At 41.7% G+C, this 25,616-nt stretch overlaps 1 protein-coding gene across 2 annotated transcripts in view; it reads right to left on the bottom strand.

Annotated features, from left to right (window-relative positions):
• Positions 1–25,616, bottom strand: part of GRM1 (glutamate metabotropic receptor 1) — a gene marked incomplete at both ends in the record, with an annotated part of 196,134 nt that overhangs the window by 25,750 nt on the left and 144,768 nt on the right. For both annotated transcript variants that reach the window (XM_082480687.1, XM_082480688.1), the window contains 4 exons: positions 3,143–4,073; positions 9,556–9,682; positions 11,957–12,125; positions 18,802–19,048. In XM_082480687.1, the coding sequence (XP_082336813.1) occupies positions 3,143–4,073; positions 9,556–9,682; positions 11,957–12,125; positions 18,802–19,048 (1,474 nt within the window). The remainder of the gene's footprint in view (positions 1–3,142; positions 4,074–9,555; positions 9,683–11,956; positions 12,126–18,801; positions 19,049–25,616) is intronic.

Raw genomic sequence — 25,616 nt, 5'->3', positions numbered from 1 at the left:
AAGCCTCATGATTGCACATAGCATCTTCAGAGCTCTAGAGATCAGTAAAGGCAGCATGCTTTGTTATTTAAGTGCAGACCAGTGTTCCTAAACAATTTATTGTCATTCAAACTCTGTTGGTAATGCAACTGGGACAGACATATTTCAAGGGGAGTGTCTGACCTCTGTATCAGCACATGAAGGTTTTGATCCTGTGTTAATAGACATCCCTGGTTAATTCTTTTGTTCTGCTTTAGGAAAGAGAAAGGAAGAGTGGCTTGGCTTGCTCTAGTCCCCAGGCTATACTAGTTAAACTAACAGCACAACATTGCATGTGAGTGCTTTATCAAGGCTTACATAAGTTTGACTTGCCCTTGTAAATGTAAACTAGTTTCCATTTTTAAAACGAACTCATTTTAACTCTATATTTGCACACCAACTTAGTTTAGATGGATGCCACTTTTCTGTCTAGGAATTAGAATTCACTGGATTAACTGAGGAGAGGTTTGATACAAACAGGAAAAGAGATACAAATTAAAAAGTAGAAAAAGAAAAACAAGCTAGGAAAAGAGAGAAGAGACAACAAGGAAATGAATGGGAAGTTGTAAGACAGCTGGAAAAGAAATATTTTGAGTGAAGCACTGCTGGCCACTTACAGTCAGAAAAATGTGGCCATAGGGAGGGACAATTACAGAATCAAGGAGCAGATCAACATGCTCAGGGGTCTGAATTACTGAAAAACTAGCAAATAAATACCAGATTTTGATAGGAAATAATAAAAAAAAAAAACCAACAAAAAAACAAAAACAACTTTGAAAATCAATGTGGAAGCCATTCCTGTGGGCATTAAACATATTCCAGTAGTTTCAAGTCCTGTTTCAGGAAAGACCTGACTACACATTTGAGTTACCTAGGTGCTTCAAAGGCTCCAGCAAATTCTACTTTTTCCTCCTTGATTTCCTCAGTGACTCACACTTTTTTATCTGTGTCAGTGCAATGTCCTCACAAGCTTTGCAATGGACTTTGCTAGCAGCTAAAATACCCTCCAAAGCCCTGAAATGACTTTTTGTGCCATCTTGTGACTTTATTTCCAAAGGTGCACGTTTGTATACTACACTGCTTTCAGTTCTTCATGCCCACGTAGAGAGAGGTATGCTGTCCTTCTCCATCGGCAAGCCTGGCATGACTCCGCATCTGTGCTGGTTTAGGTGAAGAACATAGTAAATGCACAAGAGGTTTAGGTCAGAGGTTGGGATTTTGCTGTGTAAAAGATCTGGAGGCTTGACCTGAGACAAAAAAGCATCTTAACTGGGTGTTGAGTTTTTAGTTTAGAAGAGCACCTTAAAGCTCTGTAGGGCTTTTTTGCTTCATACTGCTCACACAGGCTCGACAGAGAGGTCAAGAAAATCTTACTAAAATTAAGCAATAAACTGCTAAAAAGCTCAGGTAAGCCCTGCTGGTTTTTAAAAGTGACAATGCTGAGGGAGAAGCTTGGTTTTTGAAGAGGATTAAATATTTTCTCAGATCGTGAGCTGTATTCTAAATATATTGCATTTGGATCTTTTAAAGTACAATTTTCTCAGTGAAAGTAGAAGAACGGCGAGCCCAACAAAGAAATAATTACTAAGTCTCTCATGATCTAAAATACTCAATAGTCCTTTTGTTTGACAGCCATCATCTTAAAGATACTAACAGCGTTCACCAGAGACTACGCTGCAGAAGCAGCACGCTGGTTTCTTACAGACGTGTAAGACCCCATTCGACTTCCACAGAGTGAAAGGAAGGTGGATCAGGCTCCATCTTTCTATTTGGATGAAATTCAAGCTCTTGAGCTACAGAGATTTTTGGCCATCTCCCTGCATGGGGGCTCCCAGTACTGCCTGCCATTCCCAGCTCGCTCTGTCTAGCTGAGGACCTGGCATTCTTATTGTGGCATCCATGGCACACTGAGCTGTATATTTGGGTTACTTATGTCTCCACTCCTTTCTCTTCCGACCCCCTCTCTGGCAACAAAATAAAAAGTATTGAAGTAGCATAAAGGCAAAATTGATCACAGCATGGGTTTTCTGTGGTATTACCTCCATCCTTATCCCTTCCATCTCCAGGATGTAGGAAAAAGGTTCTTATGCAAACAGAATCAAAACAAACTCGAGTGACTCAGAGAAGCCTACAGATCCCAAAGAGCTGGAAACTAAACGAATTTTAATTCTATCAAGAAGGTCAGAAATGTAGACTTCACTGGTTCTTTATTATTTTGGGTTTTTGTTTTTGATTGGGACAAAAATATTCTAAGCTAATGTCTAGCCCTTTGGTGCTTCTTTAAAGATTAAAAAGCAATAAGATAATAAAGAATGCAAATGTTCAAACAGCTGCTCACAGGGAGATGCTGTTTGAAGTAACAGCTCTCTCTCCCCCTCTGCTGCAGCTGGGTTCTTTTTCATTATTGGCAAGGAAAAGAAGTTCAATAGATGTGGATGCAAGTTCATTTTCACCATCAGTTGACTCCTGCAACTTTCACACCACCACTGGGTTTGAGAACATGGGCAAGTTTACATTAATGATGACAAGAGTATTGCTCATAATTCTGAATATTAAATAGAGCATAGGGATAGTATGAAGGGTGTTTCTGGATCACAATCATGAGGACAGCCACAAAACACTACCTTAAAAACTACTGTTTGCAGTTTTAAAAAACTACAATCCCCAGCTTTCACGCACACATCCCGGTGGCCTTAGACAAGTACATGTGATTTACAACCACTCAGACATAGATTTGTCATCCCCTTCCCCAAAAGGCTACGATAACATATCAGTCTGAACAAAATGCAGAGCAACTGCACGTAGGGGTGTGAGATCCCCATCACATGCACGGAGAGACGGGAGAAGCTGCAAATGGAGCTCGGTTACTCTGCCACTGCCTGACCTGCCCCAGAGGTAGATGGAGTCGTGTACAGGGCTGCCTTTAGGGCAGGAAAGAATAAGCAGCAGCATGTCGATATCCATCTGAAGCTTAGATCTAAAGGATCATTTCCACCTTTTCTGCTACATGTGAGATGAAAAACTGTTACGTACCTTACTATTCAGCAGACTATGGTCAACCCAGAGAGGATGGCAAAGAGAGGGACATATACAGATAGATGTGTACCTGCAGTCAATCACTTACTTTGGATTTCCGGCCCCTGGCTTCTTTCTCCGGAATATGTTGAGGAAAGTGTTGGACTTGCAAGGTGCCTTGCCATCCCCGACATGCATACGCACCACATCTGAGGTGGTGAAGGCACTGCGGACGTTCCTCTCAGGCTTTGCTATGATGATGTACATCTTAGGAGTGAACATGCAGCCCAGCGCCACTGTCACGCTCAGGCTCACTGCAAAACAGGTGGTGATGATCTTGTAGTTGCTCCCGAAATAGATAGGCACAAAGGCCAGCCAGATGATACAAGTGGTGTACATGGTGAATGCAATGTACTTGGCCTCATTGAAATTGGCAGGCACATTGCGAGTCTTGAAGGCATAGTACGTGCAGCTCATGATGAGGAGTCCATTGTAGCCCACAGGAGCCACGACACCTAGGTTGCTGGTGTTGCAGATAAGGTAAACTTCCTTAATGCTGGGGTAGGAAAGGATGGGCATCGGGGGCTCCAGGATTATCAGCGTGATTACCAGTGTCAGCTGCACACTGATCAAAATGGAGGCAATGACTACTTGGGCCCATGCGCTCATGAAACGTGGCTTGCGGGTACAGATCTTCTTTTTGCTGCCTGCCAGGATGCGTGCAATGCGGTTGGTTTTGGTCACGAGGGCAGAATAGCACATGGCAGAGGAGAGACCCACCAGAAGGCGCTGGAGGTAGCAGGATGTCGTGGTGGGTTTAGCTATAAGGGTGAAAGGGCAGACGTAACCCAGAAAGATGCCAGCAAGGATAATGTAGCAGAGCTCCCGGCTGGAGGATTTGACAACAGGGGTGTCCCTGTAGAGCACAAAGATAAGGGTGACAAACATGGTGACCAGGATCCCCAGGCAGGAAAAGACCACAGCCACAATAGACTCTATATTGCTCCACTGGAGGTACTTTACAGGGATGGGTTCACAGCCTGTAGTGTACAGAAAAGAGACAGAGTGTTAGAAAGGTTGCTTCTTGAAGACAGAACTTTTTTTTCTGACTCCCAATATAATCCAAACATTAGCTCATACCTATGTGCCAGGGATTATTAAAACCATTTTACAAAGGAGTGAGCTGCAGCATAGAAAAGTTTGGATGAAATATGTTCAAAAAACAGCCATCAATTTTGGGTGTCCCAAACATTTGCTCATGAAGCTACAAAGGGAAATGAGATTTGGAAATTTTTTCATGATTTTTCTGGAGAATACCTCCTGACAAGCCCAGCATATCAAAGCCAGACGAACTCAGCACCATCCCTTCATTTCAGCAGGGAAAGGATTGTTACAAATCAGAATATCCGAATGTGTAGCTTTTTGACCTCCTCAGGCTAACTTATTTTAGTCTTTATCAAAATCACTAAAATTTGACCCAATACATTTTTGTGAGGGTGATTTTACAAATAATAGAAATTAGTTAGAGAACTATGGGCAGAAAAACAGTAATAAATTCAAAGTTGTAACGGAACTGCATCTTCCTAGTATATTTCTGCTATTTCTTCTGTAAGCATTACCTTATTCTCATTTTGTCAAACCCTCTGTGCTTTGTTTTTCCACTAAATAACATAATGTAATACTTATGGAAAAGTCAAGCCCAGAAAACATGCATGCCTTTAAAAAACGACTGGAAAGGCTCTCCTTTATTGACTGGTACAGATGTGCAAACATAGTAAGATGGTACTTAACTGCTCTCTCCCACACTCAAGTTAAAGAATTCTCTTGGTACCTTCCTCACTGTGCTGAAGATGTAATAACATTACAGGGAAAATAAAATCCTCTGTGTAAATAGGACGTTACAGTTGTGAAGCTGAGTTACTGAAAACCTTCATTCTGGCATTTCCTAATTTCTGTTATTGACTTAAGAGCACCAAAATGCTTTTAACATATTTCTGTATCACAAGGAAAATATCTGTGGCCTTTTCTACTTCTTGTTTCTGTCCTCCTCCAGTTTCCCTTGGACCCAGCTCACTTTTTGTGCCCTTCCCCCACCTCTCAAGTATCTTTCCTCCCAGTCTCTCACCATCCCCATCTCGGTTCCCCTTCCAGTTCAGTTTTTTTCCTAGCCAGTCACCTCTCCACCCAGATGTCTCCCTTATGAACACTGCTGCTCCAGCTTTCCACATCCTGGACTGGCTGCTCATCACCTCTGCCTGTCTGGGTTGTTGGAGGCAGCTGAGAAGAGCAGGGAAAGGCATAAGAGAGGCATTTTTTTCCTCTCAGTTTTGCTGCCAAATCTTAGCAAGGGGTCTGATATTGTGATGAGCAAAAGTCATGCTCAGCCCCTTCCTCCTCAGTATAGAGTGTACCTGCAGAAACCAACCTCTGTGAGCTAAAAGCTTCTGAGGCCCACAGTTTTGCTCAATTTATATGCATCTTCCACAGGGTGACACCCAATTACCAACTGATACCTCTACCAAATGTAAAGTCCTTCCTTCCAAACATAGACATAAGCAGAGGTATGGATCAGGGTTGAACAGTTTTCCTGTAACCTCATTTTGAGAAACAGAAGAAGAAAAAATGATTTTGTTGAAATTAAAAAAAAAAATCAGCCTGAGGCAAAGTCCTGACATGGAAAATTTCTGCTTGAACTTTTAATAACTGCCAATGTCATATGAACTGAAAGAATGTCTTACAATTCTCTACTCTCTGCCTCTAAGTACCAGGCTCACTTAACTACAGGTAAGGTTGTCTACTTAACTACAAGTAATGATGTTACAGGTACCTGTAACGTAAAAAACAACAGAAATGATAGTATGTGCAACTGGAGTTCTTATTTTATAAAGAAAAGGAATTCTATTTTGCTCAAAGTGGTCTTTTCAAGACTCAGATGGGTGAGGAAACCCGTTCTTCCAACCAATATTTTTATGGTGAAATATGAAGGGAAAGCTTTTTACTAGAAGTGGGAACCTCCGGCCATCGGCAGCCCTGAGTGGAAGATGGCTCCTTCTTTAATTTAATAAAAGACGAGGAATCAGAAGCTCCTGCTTGTTGATTAATACATGCAAATCACTTCTTAAAGAAGAAGCCTGTCTGGTTGCTGGAAGGGTTAATTGTCAACGCGGGCTTTAAGCCTAGCAACATCAAGCCATACTCATATTATTCCATCTTAAATGATATTTTCAGAGCCTTAGCCCTGATTCAGCATGGTAGTTAAGCCTATTGATTGCTTTAAGCTTATCCTGTGTAAGGTCTTAGAAATCTGTTTCGTTAAATCAGTGTAATTCCTGTGCACCAGCAAGCCCCGAGCGCCACATATGCTACAAACATTGCAAAAAGCTGCCTGCACTGCTTATATCAGCAAACAGTTGTTGGCTGTCAGCACCTGTGAAGGTGGGTCATTTCCCAGCTATGAGAAAGTGGGCTCAGGAAGCTTGTTGAGACTGGGGGAGGATAACCAGGGAATGGTGGATTTACAGGTTTAAAAAAAACAAGCAACACAGAAAATCCCCCCAAAAATCCACAGCAACTAACCCACACCTCAAAAATAAAGAGAATTAGTGCCAAAAGCTTCACAGTGGAAATTTTCTAGCAAGAAGCTGTTTGGTAACTTTCATGTACTATTTTCCCTGCACTTTAACCATGAATCATTTCCTCGGCCAGAGGGCTAATCGATTTTTTAATTTTTTTTTTAAATTATATTCATACTGCAAGGCCACTAAGACAATCCAGGATGTTTTCTGAGGTCATTGACACATCCCAGGTAACTGATGGCCCCAAACCTTTATGATTCATTTCATAATAACTCTATAAAACTTCCTGTCTTATCTTGTTTTATTGCTTATTTAAGATGATTTATGTAAGCTGGGTTTACTAGCTTGACATTCATTCTTTTTATATTAGATTCTGATACTATAAAAGATATCTCTTCTTGGCACACGGCCTTAAGATACTGGTTTTAGTGACAATTTGTCAGGTCAGGTTTTTATCATCTGTGGTGAGAAAACCTTTTTGCCTGCTGACTCCAATTCACTGAACACATGTTTAGGGGAAGGAATCTAAAAAAAAATTTGTACATTTAAAAATAAAATTAAAATGTCAGGAAAGGATTGCTGAGCAACAGAGACTGATTTCAAATGGAGAGAATGAGCACCTTGAAAAGCATGTCTTAGGAAATGGGTTAGTATGTGCTTCATGTTTCTTAAAGAGACTAAGGATTTTAAAGCCTCCATCTGTGATGGAAAATGGGACTAAAACTGCATACTTGTTTAGCATTTCAGATTTAAGGCAAAGGGAAAAACAATCTGAAATGTGAGATGTTAACGTCTGTGTCTAGATGTTATGGTGACTGGCAGGGTATGAATACAACACACAAAAGCAGGCTATAAAAACATGTTTGATGGGAGAAATCCTGGCAAGAGAACTCCAAATTAAACGGTACCAATGGTGACTCTCACAAAGTTCAAGAGCCAGAGTTTATCTTGCTCAGTGTGCCTTTTCTAAAGGTTAGGATGGCATCATCTTCTCTTCACAACTTCATACTGCAATTCAAGTATAAGAGTTGCAGGGGTTAAAAAAAGAAGCTTTTTCCTCAGTAAGACAGAATGAAGAAGCTGTGCAGGAGCAGACTGCCATTTTGATGTTCTCTAGGAAATCATTCCATGGCTATGCTGTCGTTTGGCTGATGCTACTGTGATCTTAGAACAGCAGCAGTCCAGTCTCCTTGCTGAGAAGAAACACAAATCAGCAGGTCATCTACTGATTTCATTAAAAGTTAATAGATTGCAACATGCCCCTGAGATTTTTTCCAGCACTGATGCTTTCCTCAACTCCTTTCAGCAGTGCCTGTCCTTTTGACATGCCCCCTTTTGAGCTATTTTGGGCAGCTGGTAGCGCTGAACCATATTTGCTCAAGTGCACATTGATCTCTCACTATGTTCTTGTTCTGTCTTATTGATTAAAAAGAAGTCCCAGTTTTCTTCCCTGAACAGTAGATACAAACAATTCTGTGAACCTCCAAAATTAACAGAACATGGTTGCCTATGGATATCTGCTTTAAAATTAGCAGACACTGGTGTCCTAGGAGGTAGGAGTTGAATATAAGCTTTTCCAATGGTCAGGACATTTATGAAGGGTGCTGTGGATTTTCTGGTGGCTAGTAATATGAAAGTTTTTGCCACAATTGGGGCCCTTACAGAAGATATTTTTCAAGAACTCCTCTTCCTACAACCCACTTACATGAAACTTGAAGGAACTGAACGATCACCAAGATTTCTGTATCCTGACAAATCTGTTTGAAGTAGGTTCAGCTGCCCACCGGAGGAAGGAGGGGGCTGGGGTGAGAGGTGTGGGATATAGACAGATACACGCACATCTGGGATATGACCATAGCTTATTTTCCATAGAAAACCAAGATAGACAATGGGTCAAGTTTCCCGGTTTATTGTGATTAATGTATCTTTAGCTGGAGAAGCGGCCAGCTTTCCCTCTCAAAATAAATCCTCCGAAAGCTCACTTCACTTCAGTGACTAGCTTAACAGTATCTCTTGGAACTATTTAATCAAGGTTTGAATACTTCCTCTATGTGTTAAATGCTGCAGCAACATCTAGTTGCCAGCCAGTCATATTAAAGGACAAATATGTAATAAGCTGCAAATTTGATCTTCAGCTAGGTAGTCAGATTGTTTCTCTGACTAGGAATGATGCCCTGCCGAATACTGGCAGCCAAGATTTGCAGGTGCGGCACGGGGAAGAGGTACGAGTGGTCTTTTACAGCGATACAAAGAAAACCCCAAGGTCAAGGTGGTGCTTCTCAGTGCATTACATCTGTTTTCTTGGAGTAATGGTTACTGCAAAGCCCAGAGCAGGTGTGGAGGTTGACCTTGATAGGTACAAAATAACAGAAAGATGCCATAGCATATAACTCATCCAAAGCATATACACAGGGGAGACCAGTTCTAGCTGTTTTCCTTTCTTCTGACAGCCTTTCTTAGGATTTTGCTGACATTTCTTTTGCTGGCGGGTGCAGTGAGAGTGATCTTTATACCACATGAAAATCTGAAAAGGCCTGAAATCCCAGATAAAATATTACTAATTGCACGGCAGAACAATCAGAAAGAGTATCAAGTCAATCTGACAACGATGCACTGAGCTTTTGTGCTAATCACTGCTAAAATTGCAGCAAATGCTGCTAAGTTCATCAGTAGTCTTAACAGCTTTATCAATGCTTGCGCTAACTGAAGGGGAGGAACAGACAAACCATCTCATTTCTTCTTGGTAGAAATTTCATCCTCTTTATTGTCACTGCTGTTGAACTGAGCCAAAAGATACAGCACTTTTTACTCACCCTAAACCGCATTGGGCTGTGTGTTTAAGTGTGTACCTTTAATATCTCTGCATGCTGTCACCTTACTCTCCGCCACACACCATTCTCCTTGTGCCCTGTAAAATGGGAATGCGATTGGAGGGACATGTCCCTACCTGTCAGGTCAGCATTCGGCCACCAGCCAAGCTCACAGGCTTTACACGTGAATTCATCCTGAACAAATTCGTTCTCCTTGCAAGCAGTGCAAATCCAGCAGCAACTCACTTCTCCTTTCCTGATCACCTGTAATGCAAAATACATCCTCAGCAGCGTTCCTCTACAAGACAACACAGAAGCCCCCCCAACAACGAGATACCACTTGCACTGTTTAAAATGTGACACAATTCCTGTGTACAGCACATTTCAAACAACTAGAAAACATGAATCCTAATTCTTTATCTACCCTTGCATATTAAAATTTGTGTTTGTGAGTTCAAGGATAATCTCTGGGGACAATTCTATTTTCTTTTGGAGGGAGCAGTTCTGAATTAAAAGTACAAAATCATTTTCCCCTTGGTACAGAAGCATAGCGAGTGTTATATTTTCAATCAAACTTGAGAAGAGGCTTAATCTGAGAGATGGTTCAAGTCAGGACAAGTAGCTCAGCCCACACTTAATATCTATTGCATAGTAAAATGCAGCAAACAAAGTCAAAGGTTAGAACAAAGAGTGATTCATGCATATACATATATATATATACATGCAAGCACATGCACACACACATAAATTCCAATTTACATGAAAGTCTCTTTGGGGCACATTAAACTAGTGTAAATAGAAATTCAAATAAGAGCAAATTAAAAAATATACTGCTAAAAGGATGTAATGGGTCCTAGTAGAAAATGGAACTAATACGTGGTGACCAAGAGCATGCTTCAGAACAGCTCTTTTGGAGACAAACATCCCTGAAAGTTGCATCTTTCTCTGCTGTGAAGGCTGCTAAGTGTAACAATCCAATATTGAAAAGATGGTTTCCTCATCTTGACTCCTAGTTTCATTACACTGAGGCTGAAAGGAAGATTAAGGATATCTCCAGCTCATGGGGCTCCAACAAAGACTCTGGCTCTGTGCCAGAAAGGAGGAATCCAGCCTTCTCTCCAGGAGCTTCCGATCCATCTATAAGCAGAGCTGACTGCAGTAGTGAAATACAAAATGTTTGTTTTATTGAATGCTGGCTTTCTGGGCTTTTTTTGTTGACATTTCCTCCTGCAGTCTATGGAGAGAGTCCAATAGACTTCAATGGGAGCCGAAGCTGGCATTTCGTATGCATGGTGTTTACATATACACACATACACAAACTGCACAGACTCAAAAACAGAGAAAAGATGTTTTGGAGGGTAGTAAATACTGATAATGTTTCCCCTCCAAGATTGTTTGAGTATGTCACTACGCCTTTGCCAAATCATCAATCACTTATTGCTTAGAGTAGCATATAGAATTACAGAGTTGCAAATGTGCTTACTAAATGAAATTAGAAAGGAAGGTTTGCTCTAAGGTGATTTTCCTGAATGGGCTTCTTGCCATTTTAAACTTATTGCATCCATACTGTTTTGATAGTGGTGGAACACCTCTTTATGTCATCCAGACAAGGCAGGTGGCAAATTATTTGTAGCTTGATGCAAGTGCTACTGTTTGGTAAACACAGAGTGTTTTCATTTGTGTTTCCATACCTCCTGTTGGGAACATGAGATACAAACAGGCTTCCCCCTCCTCCCCTTATTTTTGCAGGTGTTATTGCTGGAACAAAATACTGGATTCCTGTGGATCACATTATTTTCAGGATCATCCCCCAAGTGAATCACAGCTACCGAATGTTTTAGGCAATGTCTAAGTGAAAATCTTGTTCTTACTTGCATAAGGTGAAATTCAAATCCTGTCACACTAGAAGATTCTGCATCGCTACAAAGGGCGATTTTAGAAAACATGGGCGTCTATATGGGATTGTAAGAGCAAGATGGTTATCTAGGAGTCTTTCTATACTTTTGGCTTTCCTGAAGAAAAGGAAGTTCAGGCTGTTCAGCCTGGAAAAGAGAAGACTTCAGGGAGACCTTATAGCAGCCTTCCACTGTCTGAAGGGTGCCGGCAAGAAAGCTAAAGAGGGACTTTTCACAAGGGCATGTAGTGATAGGATGAGGGGTAATGGCTTCAAACTCTAAGAGGGGAGATTTAGAACAGATATCAGGAAGAAATTATTCACTCTGGGGGTGGTGAGACACCGGAACAGGTTGCCCAGGGAAGTTGTGGATGCCCCATCCCTGGAAGCATTCAAGGGCAGGTTGGATGAAGCTTTGAGCAACCTTCAACCAGTGGGAGGTGTCCTTGGCCATGGCAGGGGGGTTAGAGCTTGTCCTGGTTTGAGGATGATCTTGAAGTTCCTTTCCAACCTAAACCAGTCTATGATTCTATGATCTGTGAAGTCCTATCCCTTGGCTTGAAAGAAGCTTTCCTGGGTTTAGGGAGAAAACACTGGCTGGTTATTCACATTTCTATAGCAGAAAGTAAGTGTCTGAGGCACACCTTAATCTGGCCCTTCAAGCAAGGCTCGCTGCACACTGATCGGACCATTCCACTCTTATTCATCTGAATCCTGTAGTCATCAATGTTGAGCACGCCCTCATGCCAGGTCCCAATGAGGACGTAGTCGTAGCGGTTGGGCTCTATGTACTGCAGGTTCATGATGTCATACCTGCAAGGGAAAAAAGAGAAAGCCAGTCACTGTCCTGCAGCACAAAGGATAAAAACTTACCTTGCCCTTCTCTTTCTGCCTCCATAAATATACGTGTCATCCCTCAACACCAGGGACTAGAGTTTCATGAAAACACCAAATACTGTAGGATTTGTAGCAGAATCATGGGAAATGACAGCTCTGATTGCCACACAATTACTGATTGCCTGCCCTGCTTATATAAAACTGTGGATAAAAAGTTCTGTGCCCAGGAAGAACTGCACATCAAAGATGGCAAGCTCTGCTAAAGATGCACATGTAGGCACTGTCTGGATGGTGTGTTTTTCAGCCATTTTTTGAGATGTCTTTAACATTCACTCGGTGCCTATGTACAAGTTGATTGCAGCATAGCCCCTGCCGGGAGCTCTAAAGTAATCCAGTAGAAAGGCTCAAACTAACTGAACTGGTATGCCATAAGTTAACTGTTAGCACTAGTTCGACTATTTATATTACCCAGCCCAGTGGGACTGTCAGGAAAAGTTAGCAGCTCAGGCACAAAATTTACTTCCTCGCCCTAGGCAAGCAGGAAAGAACTTCCCAAGGCTAATGTAAAGGAAGCATAAAACTCTGCTACAATAAACATTCAGCTCCCCTACCTCCACCATTGCCTTTCATGTGTTGGACCTGATGTGTGCACATCCCTTACTGCTAATTATTCTGTTCCTTCCTTAAACAACAGAATGTGGCTTGTGCAAAGCAGTGATTAACTGTGGTGATTTCTTAACAGGAAATAAGCAAAAATGGGAGAATAAATATTCTCCCATATAGAATATGAATAATATACAATATTATTCATATAGAATATGAATAATATATAATATTATAATATAATATAGAATAATATAGAGTGAACAGGGAGGAAGAACCACAACAGAAGCTGGACTTACAGCTTGGCTTCTTAAGACAAGAAGGGGGAGGGGTTTGTTTAAAAAAGGACAAGAGAAAGAGGGCTGAGAACTAGAAAACAGCACTGGAGCTGAAAATCACAAAGCATCTTCTGTTTTCCAAGCCTGGGACTTACTGCCTTGTTTTGCTCTAATGGATTGTCTCTGGGGAAAAAAAATCTTTTTTTTTTTTTTTTTTTTTTTTTTTTTTTTATAATGAGCGTTGCTAATCTGTGTGTACTTTATGAATGAAAGTTAAGCAAAGTATGACCCATAAATAAAACTGGGATGCTTGGTTGTGGGCAAAGAGAGAGACAGAGAGACATATCCATTTCTTTCTTTTCCCTTCTGAGGTTCAAACGTGCAAAATTTCAGCTCTCTCTGCACTTCGCAGAGGAAAGAGATGCTAGAATTACTCTCTAGATGTCTGTTTTTCTTAATTGACTCTTTGGGATTTCTCTAGTTAAAGATGATTTAAAGAAGTGCATATTTACAGCTGTATTTAGACCTCAGTCTTACAAATATGGTAATGTCAATTCCACTGCAGAGCTCCACTGAATTACATGGGAAAAGGGACTCCTGCCACTGAGTTCAATAGAGCTCCAAGCAGAAGGCTGCTCCATTGGTTGGCAATCGGCTACTAATTGACAGGTTGCTTAGAAAAGGGGTGAATTGCAAATTCCCCAGGAAACAATTCCTTCTCATATCCCAGTTCTTGCAAAGCAAGAACATAAAAAAAGGAACACTGTTTTCAGGATTGAGAAGAATCAAGATAGCAAGAACCAGTAAGAGCCGGGAACTTTATAATGTAGACACAGTTGGAGTAAAATTGAGTGGGAATGTACATGTCTCTTCCTAGCAAGAAGAACCTACTTGGATTTTAGTGTGACCTTGTATTAGAATGATACAAAATCAGTTACTCTGGGCTGGAAAATTAATCAGGAAGGGGAATAAAAGACTACTAAACTCTCACATTCCCTTAATGGAATTTTTGAACCTGCACAGGTTGTTTTCATTCTTGCAAAAATATATTACAAGGCACAGAGTGGCATTAACGCAATATCAATCAAGAGTTGGCAATTTCAGGGATACGATTTTAGGTTGAAAGCCATTCTTATGTTTTCTTATAATACTGTTCCCTTTTCTATCAGTAATCTGTCAAAGAATATCGTGTGCAGACTAAAAGCTCTTACACAGTCTTGCATATGACAAGTTGTAGTACAATGTTTGCAGCTTTGATATGCAGCTTGAACTTTAAGTGGAGAAATGTGGTCTAACAAACACACTTGGTATATGGAGGTGTGCAGAAGTTCTTTGTCCTTTTCTTCCTTTCCTTAATGAAAAATTTCTTTTTAACTAAGGATGAGTTCAGCACTGGAATACCTTCCCCCATCCCCTCACTCATACATGTAAAGCTTTAAGTTTTGGGCTGTGTCCAAGCTAAAAACGTTTATTCCAAAAGACAAGAGTTGTGAAGCTCTGAGAGTGAGGATGGTGTTGGCAGCTGGATTTCACACACATATGGCAGCATTTACTGGACTCAAGAAAATATTCTGCACGTAAGACAGTGAATCTTTCTTTTAATATAAGGCCTTCAAGCTCTTTTATATCGGGAAATGATGTGACCAAATAGGTCAATTTACTGTGAGGTGAGCCAGTCCGTGAGCCGCAGGCACACTCTTACTCTGGTTAGTCTGAATGGCTAAAGTTACCGCCAGTCTGGTATTATGGAGAAAGGTAAGGCTTGCTATCCTGGAAGGCAGAGTGGAAAACAGCAATGGTGAACAATGCTGGGATGTAACTGGCCAAAACAACCACCTATGGAGCCAAACTCCAAACCAATCATGTATGTTTTGAGACACATTCCTTCACATGCTATATGTTTGAAGTATTTGAATTATGCATTTGATAATATACTCAAAGCACTGGGGTTGACAGAGTTGCTATATCTGAAGCCAGAACAGCTACTGGAAATTTTGAACTACATAGAATTATATGGGTCTACGTCAGAGTCTAGCTAGGGTAAAACAAACAACATTCCTGTTAGCTTGTGAAACTCAGCATTTCTCCACACATCAGAGGTTCAGTGTAGAGGCTGAAAGTTCTCCTGACAGTTGTTACATAGCATTTTATGGTCAGAGGCCTATGCGAATTGTCCAAGAGAGGTAACTTTTTTTCATACCTGCCATAAGCTAAAAGTAGGCAGTTACCCTAGAACAGACAAAAGCTCGAAATGGCTCTGTCCCCTGCCCCCTTGCATAGCCCACAGAAGGATGTGATGTTGACTACTTCATCCCTCACAACTTCTCCAGCCATTTCTGGGAATTTCAGTGATACGATTCCTACTGAGAAACGGGAGGTACTCAACGCAAGTAAGAAGTTCAGCAATTTTACCAGCATGTTCTTAATGACAGTATAGTGAGCACATAAAGCTGTCGATTTTCCAGAGCTACATCCACATCATTTTTCCCGGAGGCAGTGCAGTCAGTTAAGTGACTACATTTGTGCCCTTCTGGCAGAGCTTTACTTCACGTTTCTGCATAAAAGCTCTTCAAACAAAAGATTCTGCACAGAAGAAATAAACCTTTGAAAAAGTGCTTCGTTTCTAATCTCATTTTGATAAGATCTTGAAGCCATGAATTGAGCCTCAGATAGAAAAAGACTTGTATCTAAACAAATAGTTAAGGTTTGACAAAGCTATAGGGGTTCAAAACAGGAAATTATATGTCAGGCAAACATAACTACAGGCATCTCTACCTGCTCTACACATGATGATTTTAAGTATGAGCTTGTGATAGTCGATTGCTCGAAGAACCTCACTTGTGAGACCCCACCTGGAGTACTGCATCCAGCTCTGGAGTCCCCAACATAAGAAGGACATGGACCTGCTGCAGCGTGTCCAGAAGAGAGCCACGAGGATGATCCGAGGGCTGGAGCACCTCTCCTATGAGGAGAGGCTGAAAGACTTGGGGCTGTTCAGCCTGGAGAAGAGAAGGCTCCAGGGAGATCTTATTGCGGCCTTCCAGTACCTAAAGGGGGCCTACAGGAGAGCTGGGGAGGGACTTTTTACTAGGGCATGTAGTGATAGGACGAGGGAGAATGGCTTTAAACTGGAAGAGGGCAGGTTCAGATTGAACATTAGGAAGAAGTTTTTCACTTTGAGGGTGGTAAGGCACTGGAACAGGTTGCCCAGAGAGGTGGTTGAGGCCCCATCCCTGGAGGTATTCAAGCCCAGGCTGGACGTGGCCTTGGGCAACCTGGTCTAGCGGGAGGTGTCCCTGCCTATGGCAGGGGGGTTGGAACTCGATGATCTTCAAGGTCCTTTCCAACCTAAACCATTCTATGATTTTATGATTTTGAAAATAAAGTATGAGGAAGGTTGCTGCCTTCTAACAAGCAATATTGATATATTCCATCTTGCAAAGTTGGTTTGTTCATATGATATGGTAACATAATATCAAAAAACTTTTTACATATTTGTGTAACATCCTTGTACTGTCATAGAAAAGCTGAAAAACTAGGAAATTTTCAGCTCTGGCTCTCTGTATTTAGATCTGGCTCACCTGTATTTAGGTGTTGTATGTGGTGTTTATCTTTTCATTTTGCTGAGGTACAAAAGCTCTTCTGAGTGTTGATACAGTGGTATAGTATGTTCACTCATTCACAGAGAGCTTTTCCATGTGGAGCTGTGGAAACACTAAGGCTCATCTGGAGCTAAAGGCAGTTCTGCATGGGCATAAACTGCTGCTGGCATACAAAAGTCTGACTGTATAGATCACGTCTCATATACACATCACCATTCTCTGATATGATATTGCCCATGCCATCAATGCCACAGACCTATACAAGCATTATAGCATGAATAACAAAAAGGTTAATTGAACTTTCTTGCCCAGACTCACTAACTCCAGCTATGAAAATATAAATGAGGAACGAAAAAAAACCCTACCTAAGATAACCCAAAATTCTAAATAAGCCAGGGAATCAGGAGAAATGAACCTTGCTATAGACTGAAATGATGGATGGAATAAATTCTATCATCCTGACCTACTCAGAGAAATATCCTGATATAAACCCTCCTATAATTTGAATTCAGGAACGGTTCATTCTAATTCTGTGCTTTGTACTAATGAGTGTTGCGGAAATACTCTTAGGTGACAAGACAATTAATCTAAAATTGGAAAATTACACCTAAACACCAAACCAAACAACTGACAGACAGACAATGCAGCATATACAAATCTGGAGTAATGCTTTTACAGAGAGAAATAGTGTGTGATAAACTTAAAGCTACACTAAGCAGTAATTTCTCTGTATTATCTAAATTGCATATACAAAGATTTGATTTATACATTTGTGTCAGTATGTGTTTGATTGTAAGGCAATTGCTTGCCTCTACTTTCAAAGTCTGACCTAGCTCATCTAAACCTTTGACTAAAAAAATCTAAAGTATACAGAGCTTGATGGGAAGACAAACTGATCAGCTTTTTTCTTTCTATTTAAATGTAATGAGCTGTTTAAATGTATATACTGTTTAAATATAACAAGCAATGAAAATAGCAAATGGTAAAAAAGTTGGTCAGTTTTTCTAAGAAAGGCTAGTAATAGAAATAAGAGTTGCTTTAAGGCCACTGTGTCTTACAAATACTCTTTGAAAGCATATGCCAGGCTGCAAACTCTTGTTTATTCCGGAGCACTCTCTTTGTGCAGTGTTGGCACTCTGATGCATTTATGCAAGAAGCCCAAAGATGGAGTGAGAGAGTCTTTTATAACACTTTAATAACTCAGTAGGAAAACCAACTTCAAGGAGGTAACCCCTGAGTAAGTTTCAGTTAATAACGGATTGTGTACTTCAGCAGCTGAATTAAACTTTTTTATAAAAAAACCTCAAAACTCTAAAATAAACCCATCTGAGAGGTATCTCGCTTAAAATAGTTGGAGAGAGCCCACAGAACTAAATGAAGAGGAAAGGATTTCTGTCAGTTGGCTCCCCTAAGAGAAAAAAAAAGTGGCCTACAAGTTCACAAAGTTGCTGTCTCATCCATTGCTCGGGTACATACTGTGTCTGCTCGGGAGGGGCAGACAGTAGCAGCTACCACAGCTGGAATTTACCAGACCCCAACTGAGTGAAACAGTACCTTCTGGAAAAAAAACAACCAACCTTATTGGTCCTGGTCTAGTTAGACCTATCTTTAAACTCTGGGACAGCTGAGCTTACTTGGAGTGAAAGAAGTTAAGGAGAACACACAGGAATTCGCCAAGCAGAACTAAATAGTGTCTGGCAAGGATACTGTGCTACGTCCTGGGGACACTTGGGGCAGCAGAGATCAAGCTGGAAAAGGCTGTGTTCTACAGCCCTACCTTCGAAACCTTAGCAAGCAGATGCTTTGCTAATTTCCCAGCACTTGTATTAGGCGGTACACACGTTAAAATCCTGGTGCTGAGCCCCAGTTGTAGCTCAGACACCAAAAGTCTGTGAGATACAAGGTTTGTCCGCTCCCAAAATACTAGAAATGTTACAGGCTGTACTGTAGTTCCTGTCTCAATTTGAGCTATAGCTATCAATATATCACGTGTTACCAGTGTTATTCCCGGCTATTGGTAAGACTAATCCAGATAACTCCATTGGTGTCTCACAGTATGCACACTTTATGCTTCAGTAAAACAGCCAAAGAAATCTCCGTCACCGAACCCAGCAACATTCCCCCTTCCCAACACCTGGTATAATTAGCTGAGATCAAAGATCTCTTTACCTTCCAGGGGCATCTCCCTTTTCATCGAACCAAACTTCTTCTCCAGAAATACCGATGAATGAGGATTTGAGGAGGAACTCCAAGAGCTTGCTGCCATCAATTGGCTTCATAGCATCACACAGCCCAACATGTCCAGGGCAAAGGGAATGATGCATGTTTTGGAGCCCATGAGCCATAGCATATATAGCGTTAATGACAAATCCCATTTTACTGTCCTGCACATAGTTTTCTTCTAGGCTTTCATTGCCTAAAATAGTAAGAAAAAAAGTGTTGTTATAAGCAAAGATGAAATAACATGAACATATGAAAAAGCAGTGAGAGAAAAAAGAGTTTTCTTGTTTCTGTTATAAAGCTTTAGAAGCATAAATGAGGTGCCAGCCAGAGATTTTAATTAAATAATAATAATAAAAAAGCTAACCCTGTTTTTTTCCTCCAGAAATCTTCAATTTATTGAAAGTGAAATGCCTCATGAGAAAGCACTACTTTAGTCAAATTGTCAGCTTTAATTTGTTCTTTTTGGAATTTTTGTTTGTCATTCCCCGATGTTACTTATGCTAAGAAGGGTTAAGCAGGCCAGCCTCAGAGCCATGCATTTCAGCTAGAGCAAGTTTTTAAAGCAATTTGCTTGTAAATTTGGCTTTTTTTCATGCTTGAAGATTTTTTTTTTGAAATCTCATGTTTTTGAGGGTCAAGATAGGAATGTCCCTTTCAGTATTAAAAAGCAAACAACCTAAATCAGTAGCTGTCATGGTTTTGGCCTCAGCCAGTCTCAAAGAACCACACAGTCACTCGCTCGACTCCCACAGCTGTGGGAAAAATCGGCAGAAAAGGGCAAAACTCGTGGGTTGAAATAGTGTAATTTAACAGAACAGCCAAAGGATAGAAGAAAGAAAAACAATAACACCGATAAAGGAGTATAAGGACGCGATTACAGTACCGCCGCGCAGCGCACCGACCAGACCCGCGCCGCCACAGCCCGCCCCCGAGTGGCGACTGCCCCCCCCATCCCGGCTAGCGCCTCTTATAGCCGGGCATGCGTCAGGTGGGATGGAATAGCTGCCTCCCCTGCCGGCTCCCTGGGGAAATTAACCCCATCCCTGCCGGAACCAGGACAGTAGCACTTCTCAAGTTATCAGAATTAAACATTTTAGCTAAAAGTAGTAGTAGGTATGCCAATTTGGGATGGCTACAGAAAGTCAAATGAAGTTTATAACACTAAGGGACTTTTTATGTAACTGCAGCTTAGAAGATCCTGTATGCGCAGACATTGAAGTCCCTGTCCACTGAGCAGAAACAATGTGGCACTGAAGGTTTTCCCCACACATAGGCTTTAGTTCTGATCTGCTGATGTGCAGGCACTGCCAGAGGGTACCATTTGTGGCTGCACGTCACATCAGACCCCGCTGGGTCCTGGGTCATTCCCCCGCTTCCCGTCACAAGCTACTGAACGCTGTCAGCGCCAACCCTGAGTCACGGTGGACCTGTGCTGCAGCAGTCCTGAGGGAGCTGGAGGTAAGAAACCTCCCTGGTTTGTTTCCTTCCCCCTGAGTCATTTTATCACAGTATGCTCCAAACTGCAAGATGCTTTTATCTGTAGACCTCCCACGTTACTCGGTGTTTAGCAGGCATTTGCAATCCAGTCTCTGTTACTTTGTCTAAGTAACACCTTGTCTACGCTAGGGAAGTAGGATGTGTGAGCGACTAGGTGTTAACTGGCACTTCTCAAATCCAGGTTGGAGAATTTTGTCATTTTAGTATGAAGAAAAGAGGAAAATCTACAAGTTCACTGAAACTTTAAAGTTAAAAGATAGTTCCTTCCCCTAATGGAGGTATGATATGGCTTTCAAATCAAATCATGAAGACAGTCCTTACATTTATCCTTGGAAAAGGCTCTGCTTCTCAGAGTAGGTGTTCTCAGCTCCTTTGCCCTACAACTCAGAAATGTCAACTGGGGATTCATTAGGACAGCAGAGATCTCAAAGGCAGGTATTTCTAGGTTTCTTTCCCTGGGTCTCCCTCGCACAGGACATTCATTGCAACTGGGCAAGAAAGTCTTGCTTCAGTAACTGTTTTCTAGATGAGCTGAACATAGCAAACAGTTGTGATGGTGAATTAAAAAAGCCTTGTGAAAATAGCATAATCTAACTGAATGAGTTCATGTTCTCCTCTCACTGCCAGCACCACCAAGCAAGGAGCAGCTGGAGAAATATTTCCCAGGGGCAACGTATCTGCCATTTTCTTTGCAAGAGAAGGTTCACAGCTTTGCATGAAACCAATGCCATTCAGATCCATGTTCAGAAACACAGAAAGAATAGAAATCTTATATGTAAGCTGACAGAATACTTACCCAGGGAAGCAAAGAGTATGCCGCTACGTGTACCGTCACTTATGTACTGCATATAGTATGTACAGCACGATCTAGACATCTCTTGCCTGAATATGTTAATGTGCAGTCTATATATGGTATCTCTAGGTGCGTGTCATCTGCTGATTAGTCCCTTAGGATTAACATACTGTGAATTTATCACTGATTCTGCTTTCTTGTAGGTAGAAAATGAATGTGTTCTCCATCCCTATGTGAAAGAGAGGTGGAAAGCCCCGGAGCTCGGCACAGCAGTCCTCTCTTTCTTGTGAAGCTTCTAGGCAGCAAGTCATGGAAGAGATCACAAACTGACTGATAGGGCACAGCACTCACTATCAACTGTTTTCTCAGATAACTCCTTAATTTCTCAATTAGTTAAAAAAAAACGTAAACATCAGTGACACTTGCAGGAGATAACGATAGCATCCATATGCATTTCCTGAGGCAAGCATTCATGTAGCTGCCGGAGGCAGAAAACTATTTCCCTCAAGTATGTATTAACTCAGCAAAGCATGCATTTGGCTTCTAATATTTCAATATCATACGCATACCTCCAAAGATAATAAATATTTGATGGTGGTAGAATTTGCTTTTGACTGATTAGGAGTGAACACCTAGCTTATGTTGAGGTTCCAAGCATATAGTCCCACACTGCAGAGGTGACGGCCTTAACATCACCTATAGAAATAATTACACTATACTGGAAAGAAACGTGCGGAGCATCATATTGTAATGAATTGTCTACAGATCATTAATATAAACATCCCTATGTGTAAATAAGATATTTTCCAGTAAATCTAGTGTGAGAAGTCATGCTCTACCTAAACTTAACTTCCTGCAGTCAAAATCTATTTTATTTCATTTCGTCATTATAAGTTATTGATATACTTACGCATTCGAGCTTGTAAAAATTCACTTATGACAATCACTAGGAAATGTGTGGGTTTTTTCAAAACAAACGAAATCATGTAATTATGTTCTGCCAGAGACAAAACAGGGGCAATCAATGTTCAATCAAGTTTTCATAGGACAGCTTTTTAATAACTGCAAGAACTATATTATGTTTGTTATGGGGCTTCTCTGTAAAGTTGTATTTTTCCTCAGTAGGTCTTTGAAATGCAACAAAGGGCAAAGCAGAACTCTGGACTGTGAAACATTTCTTTTTCCTTCCTTTTTCATCCTTTGGAAAAAATACCATTGTTTTACAAAGGCTAATTTGAACACTTAGGTTCATTAACATTATTTTAACTTTAAAAATAGAAAAGTATTTTGTTAGCTTTTTTTTTTTTACTATTTTAGGGACCTTAGCTTTCACTAAGCAAAGAAAAATTGTAAGCCATGTGTTTAATTGAAGTCACTCAAATTAGGCCATTACTTTTTTGAATGACCTTGAAGAATTCAGGTGTCCTAAATTTCATACTTACTTGTTTTTGTATTGGATGCAATGCAAATCTTCCTTTAATAATTTCATTTTAACAAGTTCTCAATAGTTTGGTTAATTTTTTCTTATTACAGTTTTGGTTTTAGTCTTCCTTTCTGTTAATCAATCTTAAAGCTAAAAAAGGAGGAGGGTATATACACACAAACACTACTAAAACAAAAACAAACCATCAAAAAACCCAGACACCACACTCTGGCTGCACATGACTGAAAAATGCTCCCAACACTGCCAAAAGTAATACCTAAGTAGAGGGTGAAAGACAGGACAGACCAAAATTTCATGAAACTCACTGTGAGTCTTTCCTTTTGCCAGAATGTGCCTCAAACCTAACTTAAGGTTAAGGTTAAGTTAACTTTCATGTATAAAGTAAACATAGGAAAAGTCTATGTTAATATCCTGCTCAGAAGGGACAGGGGAGGAAAGAGGGGTGGAGGCATTGCCCTCTACATCAAGAAATGGAAAGAGTATGAAGAGCTGTTTCTGAAGAATAGCCACGAGGAGGTTGAAAGCCTATGGGTAAGAATTAGAGACTAAGGCAACAAAGGGAACCTTGTGTTTGGTGTCTAACTACAGTCTGCCTGATCAAGGGGAACCTATCGATGAAGCCTTCTTACTTGAGCTACAGGAGGCATCGTGCTCGCAAGCTCTCATCCTGCTGACCGACTTTGACCACCCTGAAATCTGCTGGAAAATTGTCACGGTGAGCTGTAGATGATCCAGGAGACTCTTGGAATGCATTGAGGATAACTTCTTGAGCCAGGTAATAGCCAACCCTACCAGAGCGGATGTGATACTGAACCTGTTGGTCACCAACACAAGTGAGCTAATCGGTGACGTCAAAGTTGGAGGCAGTCTGGGCTGCAGTGATCACACATTGGTGGAGTTTGTCCTGAGAGATACGGGTCAGGTGAAGAGTAAAGTCAGGACCTTGAGCCTTAGGAAAGCACAATTCCAGCTCTTCAAGGAGTTAGTTAATAGGACACCCCAGGAAACTGCCCTCAGGGACAAGGGAGCAGAACAGAGCTGGCAGATCTTTAAGGACACTTTCCACAGAGTGAAAGAGCTCTCGATCCCCAGGTATAAGAAATCAGGAAAGGAAGGCAAGAGACCAGCATGGCTGAGTTGAGACACACTGGTCAAACTAAAGGGCAAGAAAGAGAGGTGCAGGCAGTGGAAGCAGGGACAGATATCCTCGGAAGAGTATAGGGACGCTGCCCACTTGCACAGAGATGGGGTTAGTAAGGCCAAGGTGCAGCTGGAGCTGAACTTGGCAAGGGATGCAATGAATTAGAAGGGTTTCTACAAGTATGTCAGCCAGAAAAAGACTGGCAAGCTGGTATGTCAGCAAGACTGGCAAGCTGGTGACAACAGACAAGGAGAAGGCTGAGGTACTCAACAGCTTTTTTGCCTGAGTCTTCACTGGCAATGTCTCTCCCCACACCTCTCAAGTGGATGAACTGCAAGGTAGGGAGCAGAGGATGCCAAGTCCTTCCCACTGTAAGAGAAGATCAGGTTCATGACCACCCGAGGAACCTGAACATACAGAAATCTACGGGAACTGACGAGATGCATCCCAGAGTCCTGAGGGAATTGGCTGATGTAGTTGCCAAGACACTCTCCATGATATTTGAAAAGTCATGGCAGTCAGGTGAAGTCCCTGGTGACTGGAGAAAGGGAAACATTGCACCCATTTTTAAAAAGGGTAGAAAGGAGGACCCTGCGAACTACCAACATGTCAGCCTCACCTCTGTGCCTGGGAAGATCATGGAACAGATCTTTCTAGAACCTACGCTAAGGTACATGGAAGACAGGGAGGTGACTCAAGACAGCCAGCATGGCTTCACTACAGGGGAGTCCTGCCTCACCAACCTAGTGGCCTTCTATGACGGAGCGACTATATCAGTGGACAAGGGAAGAGCTACAGATGTTGTCTATCTGGCCTTCTGTAAGGCCTTTGACACGGTCCCCTATAACATCCTTTTCTCTAAATTGGAGACTTCTCTAAATTGTGGACTTGATGGGTGGACTGCTCAGTGGATGAGGAATTGGTTGGATGGTTGCATCCAGAGGGTAGTGGTCAATGGCTCAATGAGATCAGTGACAAGTGGTGTCCCTCAGGGGTCCGTACTGGGACCAGTATTGTTCAATATCTTTATCGATGACATAGACAGTGCGACCGAGTGCACCCTTAAGAAGTTTGAGGCTGACACCAAACTGAGTGGTGTGGTTGACACACCTGAGGGATAGGATGGCATCCAGAGGGACCTGGACAAGCTTGAAAGTGGGCCTGCATCAACCTCATGAGGTTCAACAAGGATAAGTGCGAGGTTCTGCACGTGGGTTGGGGCAACCCCCAGTATTAATACAGGCTGGGGAATGAAGGGATTGAGAGCAGCCCTGATGAGAAGGACTTGGGGGTACTGGTGGATGAAAAGCTGGACATGGGCCAACAATGTGCACTCACAGCCCAGAAGGCCAAGAGCATCCTGGGCTGCATCAAAAGAAGGGTCATCAGCAGGTCAAGGGAGGTCATTCTGCCTCTCTACTCTGCTCTGGTGAGACCCCACCTGGAGTGCTGTGTCCAGCTCTGGAGCCCTCAGTACAGGAAAGACATGGATCTGTTGGAGCAGGTCCAGAGGAGGCCCACAAAAAATGATCAGAGGGATGGAACACTTCTTCTATGAGAACAGACTGCAAGAGTTGGGCTTGTTCAGCCTGGAGAAGAGAAGGCTCCAGAGAGACCTTATTGTGGCCTTTCAGTGCTTGAAGGGGGCTATAAGAAAGATGAGAAACTTTTTAGCAGGGCCTGTTGTGATAGAACAAGGGGTAATGGTTTGAAACTAAAAGAGGGTATACTTAGGCTAGATATAAGGAAGGAATTTTTTACAATGAGGGTGGTGAAACACCGGAACAAGTTGCCCAGAGAGGTGGTAGATGCGCCATCCCTGGAAACAGTCAAGGTCAGGTTGGACAGGGCTCTGAGCAATCTGATCTAGTTGAAGATGTCCCTGC

This window comes from Vanellus vanellus (assembly GCF_965231255.1).
Source record: "Vanellus vanellus genome assembly, chromosome: 3".
NCBI lineage: Eukaryota > Metazoa > Chordata > Aves > Charadriiformes > Charadriidae > Vanellus > Vanellus vanellus.
Note: the sequence above shows the minus strand (reverse complement) of the source record. Positions and strands in the feature narration are given on the sequence as shown.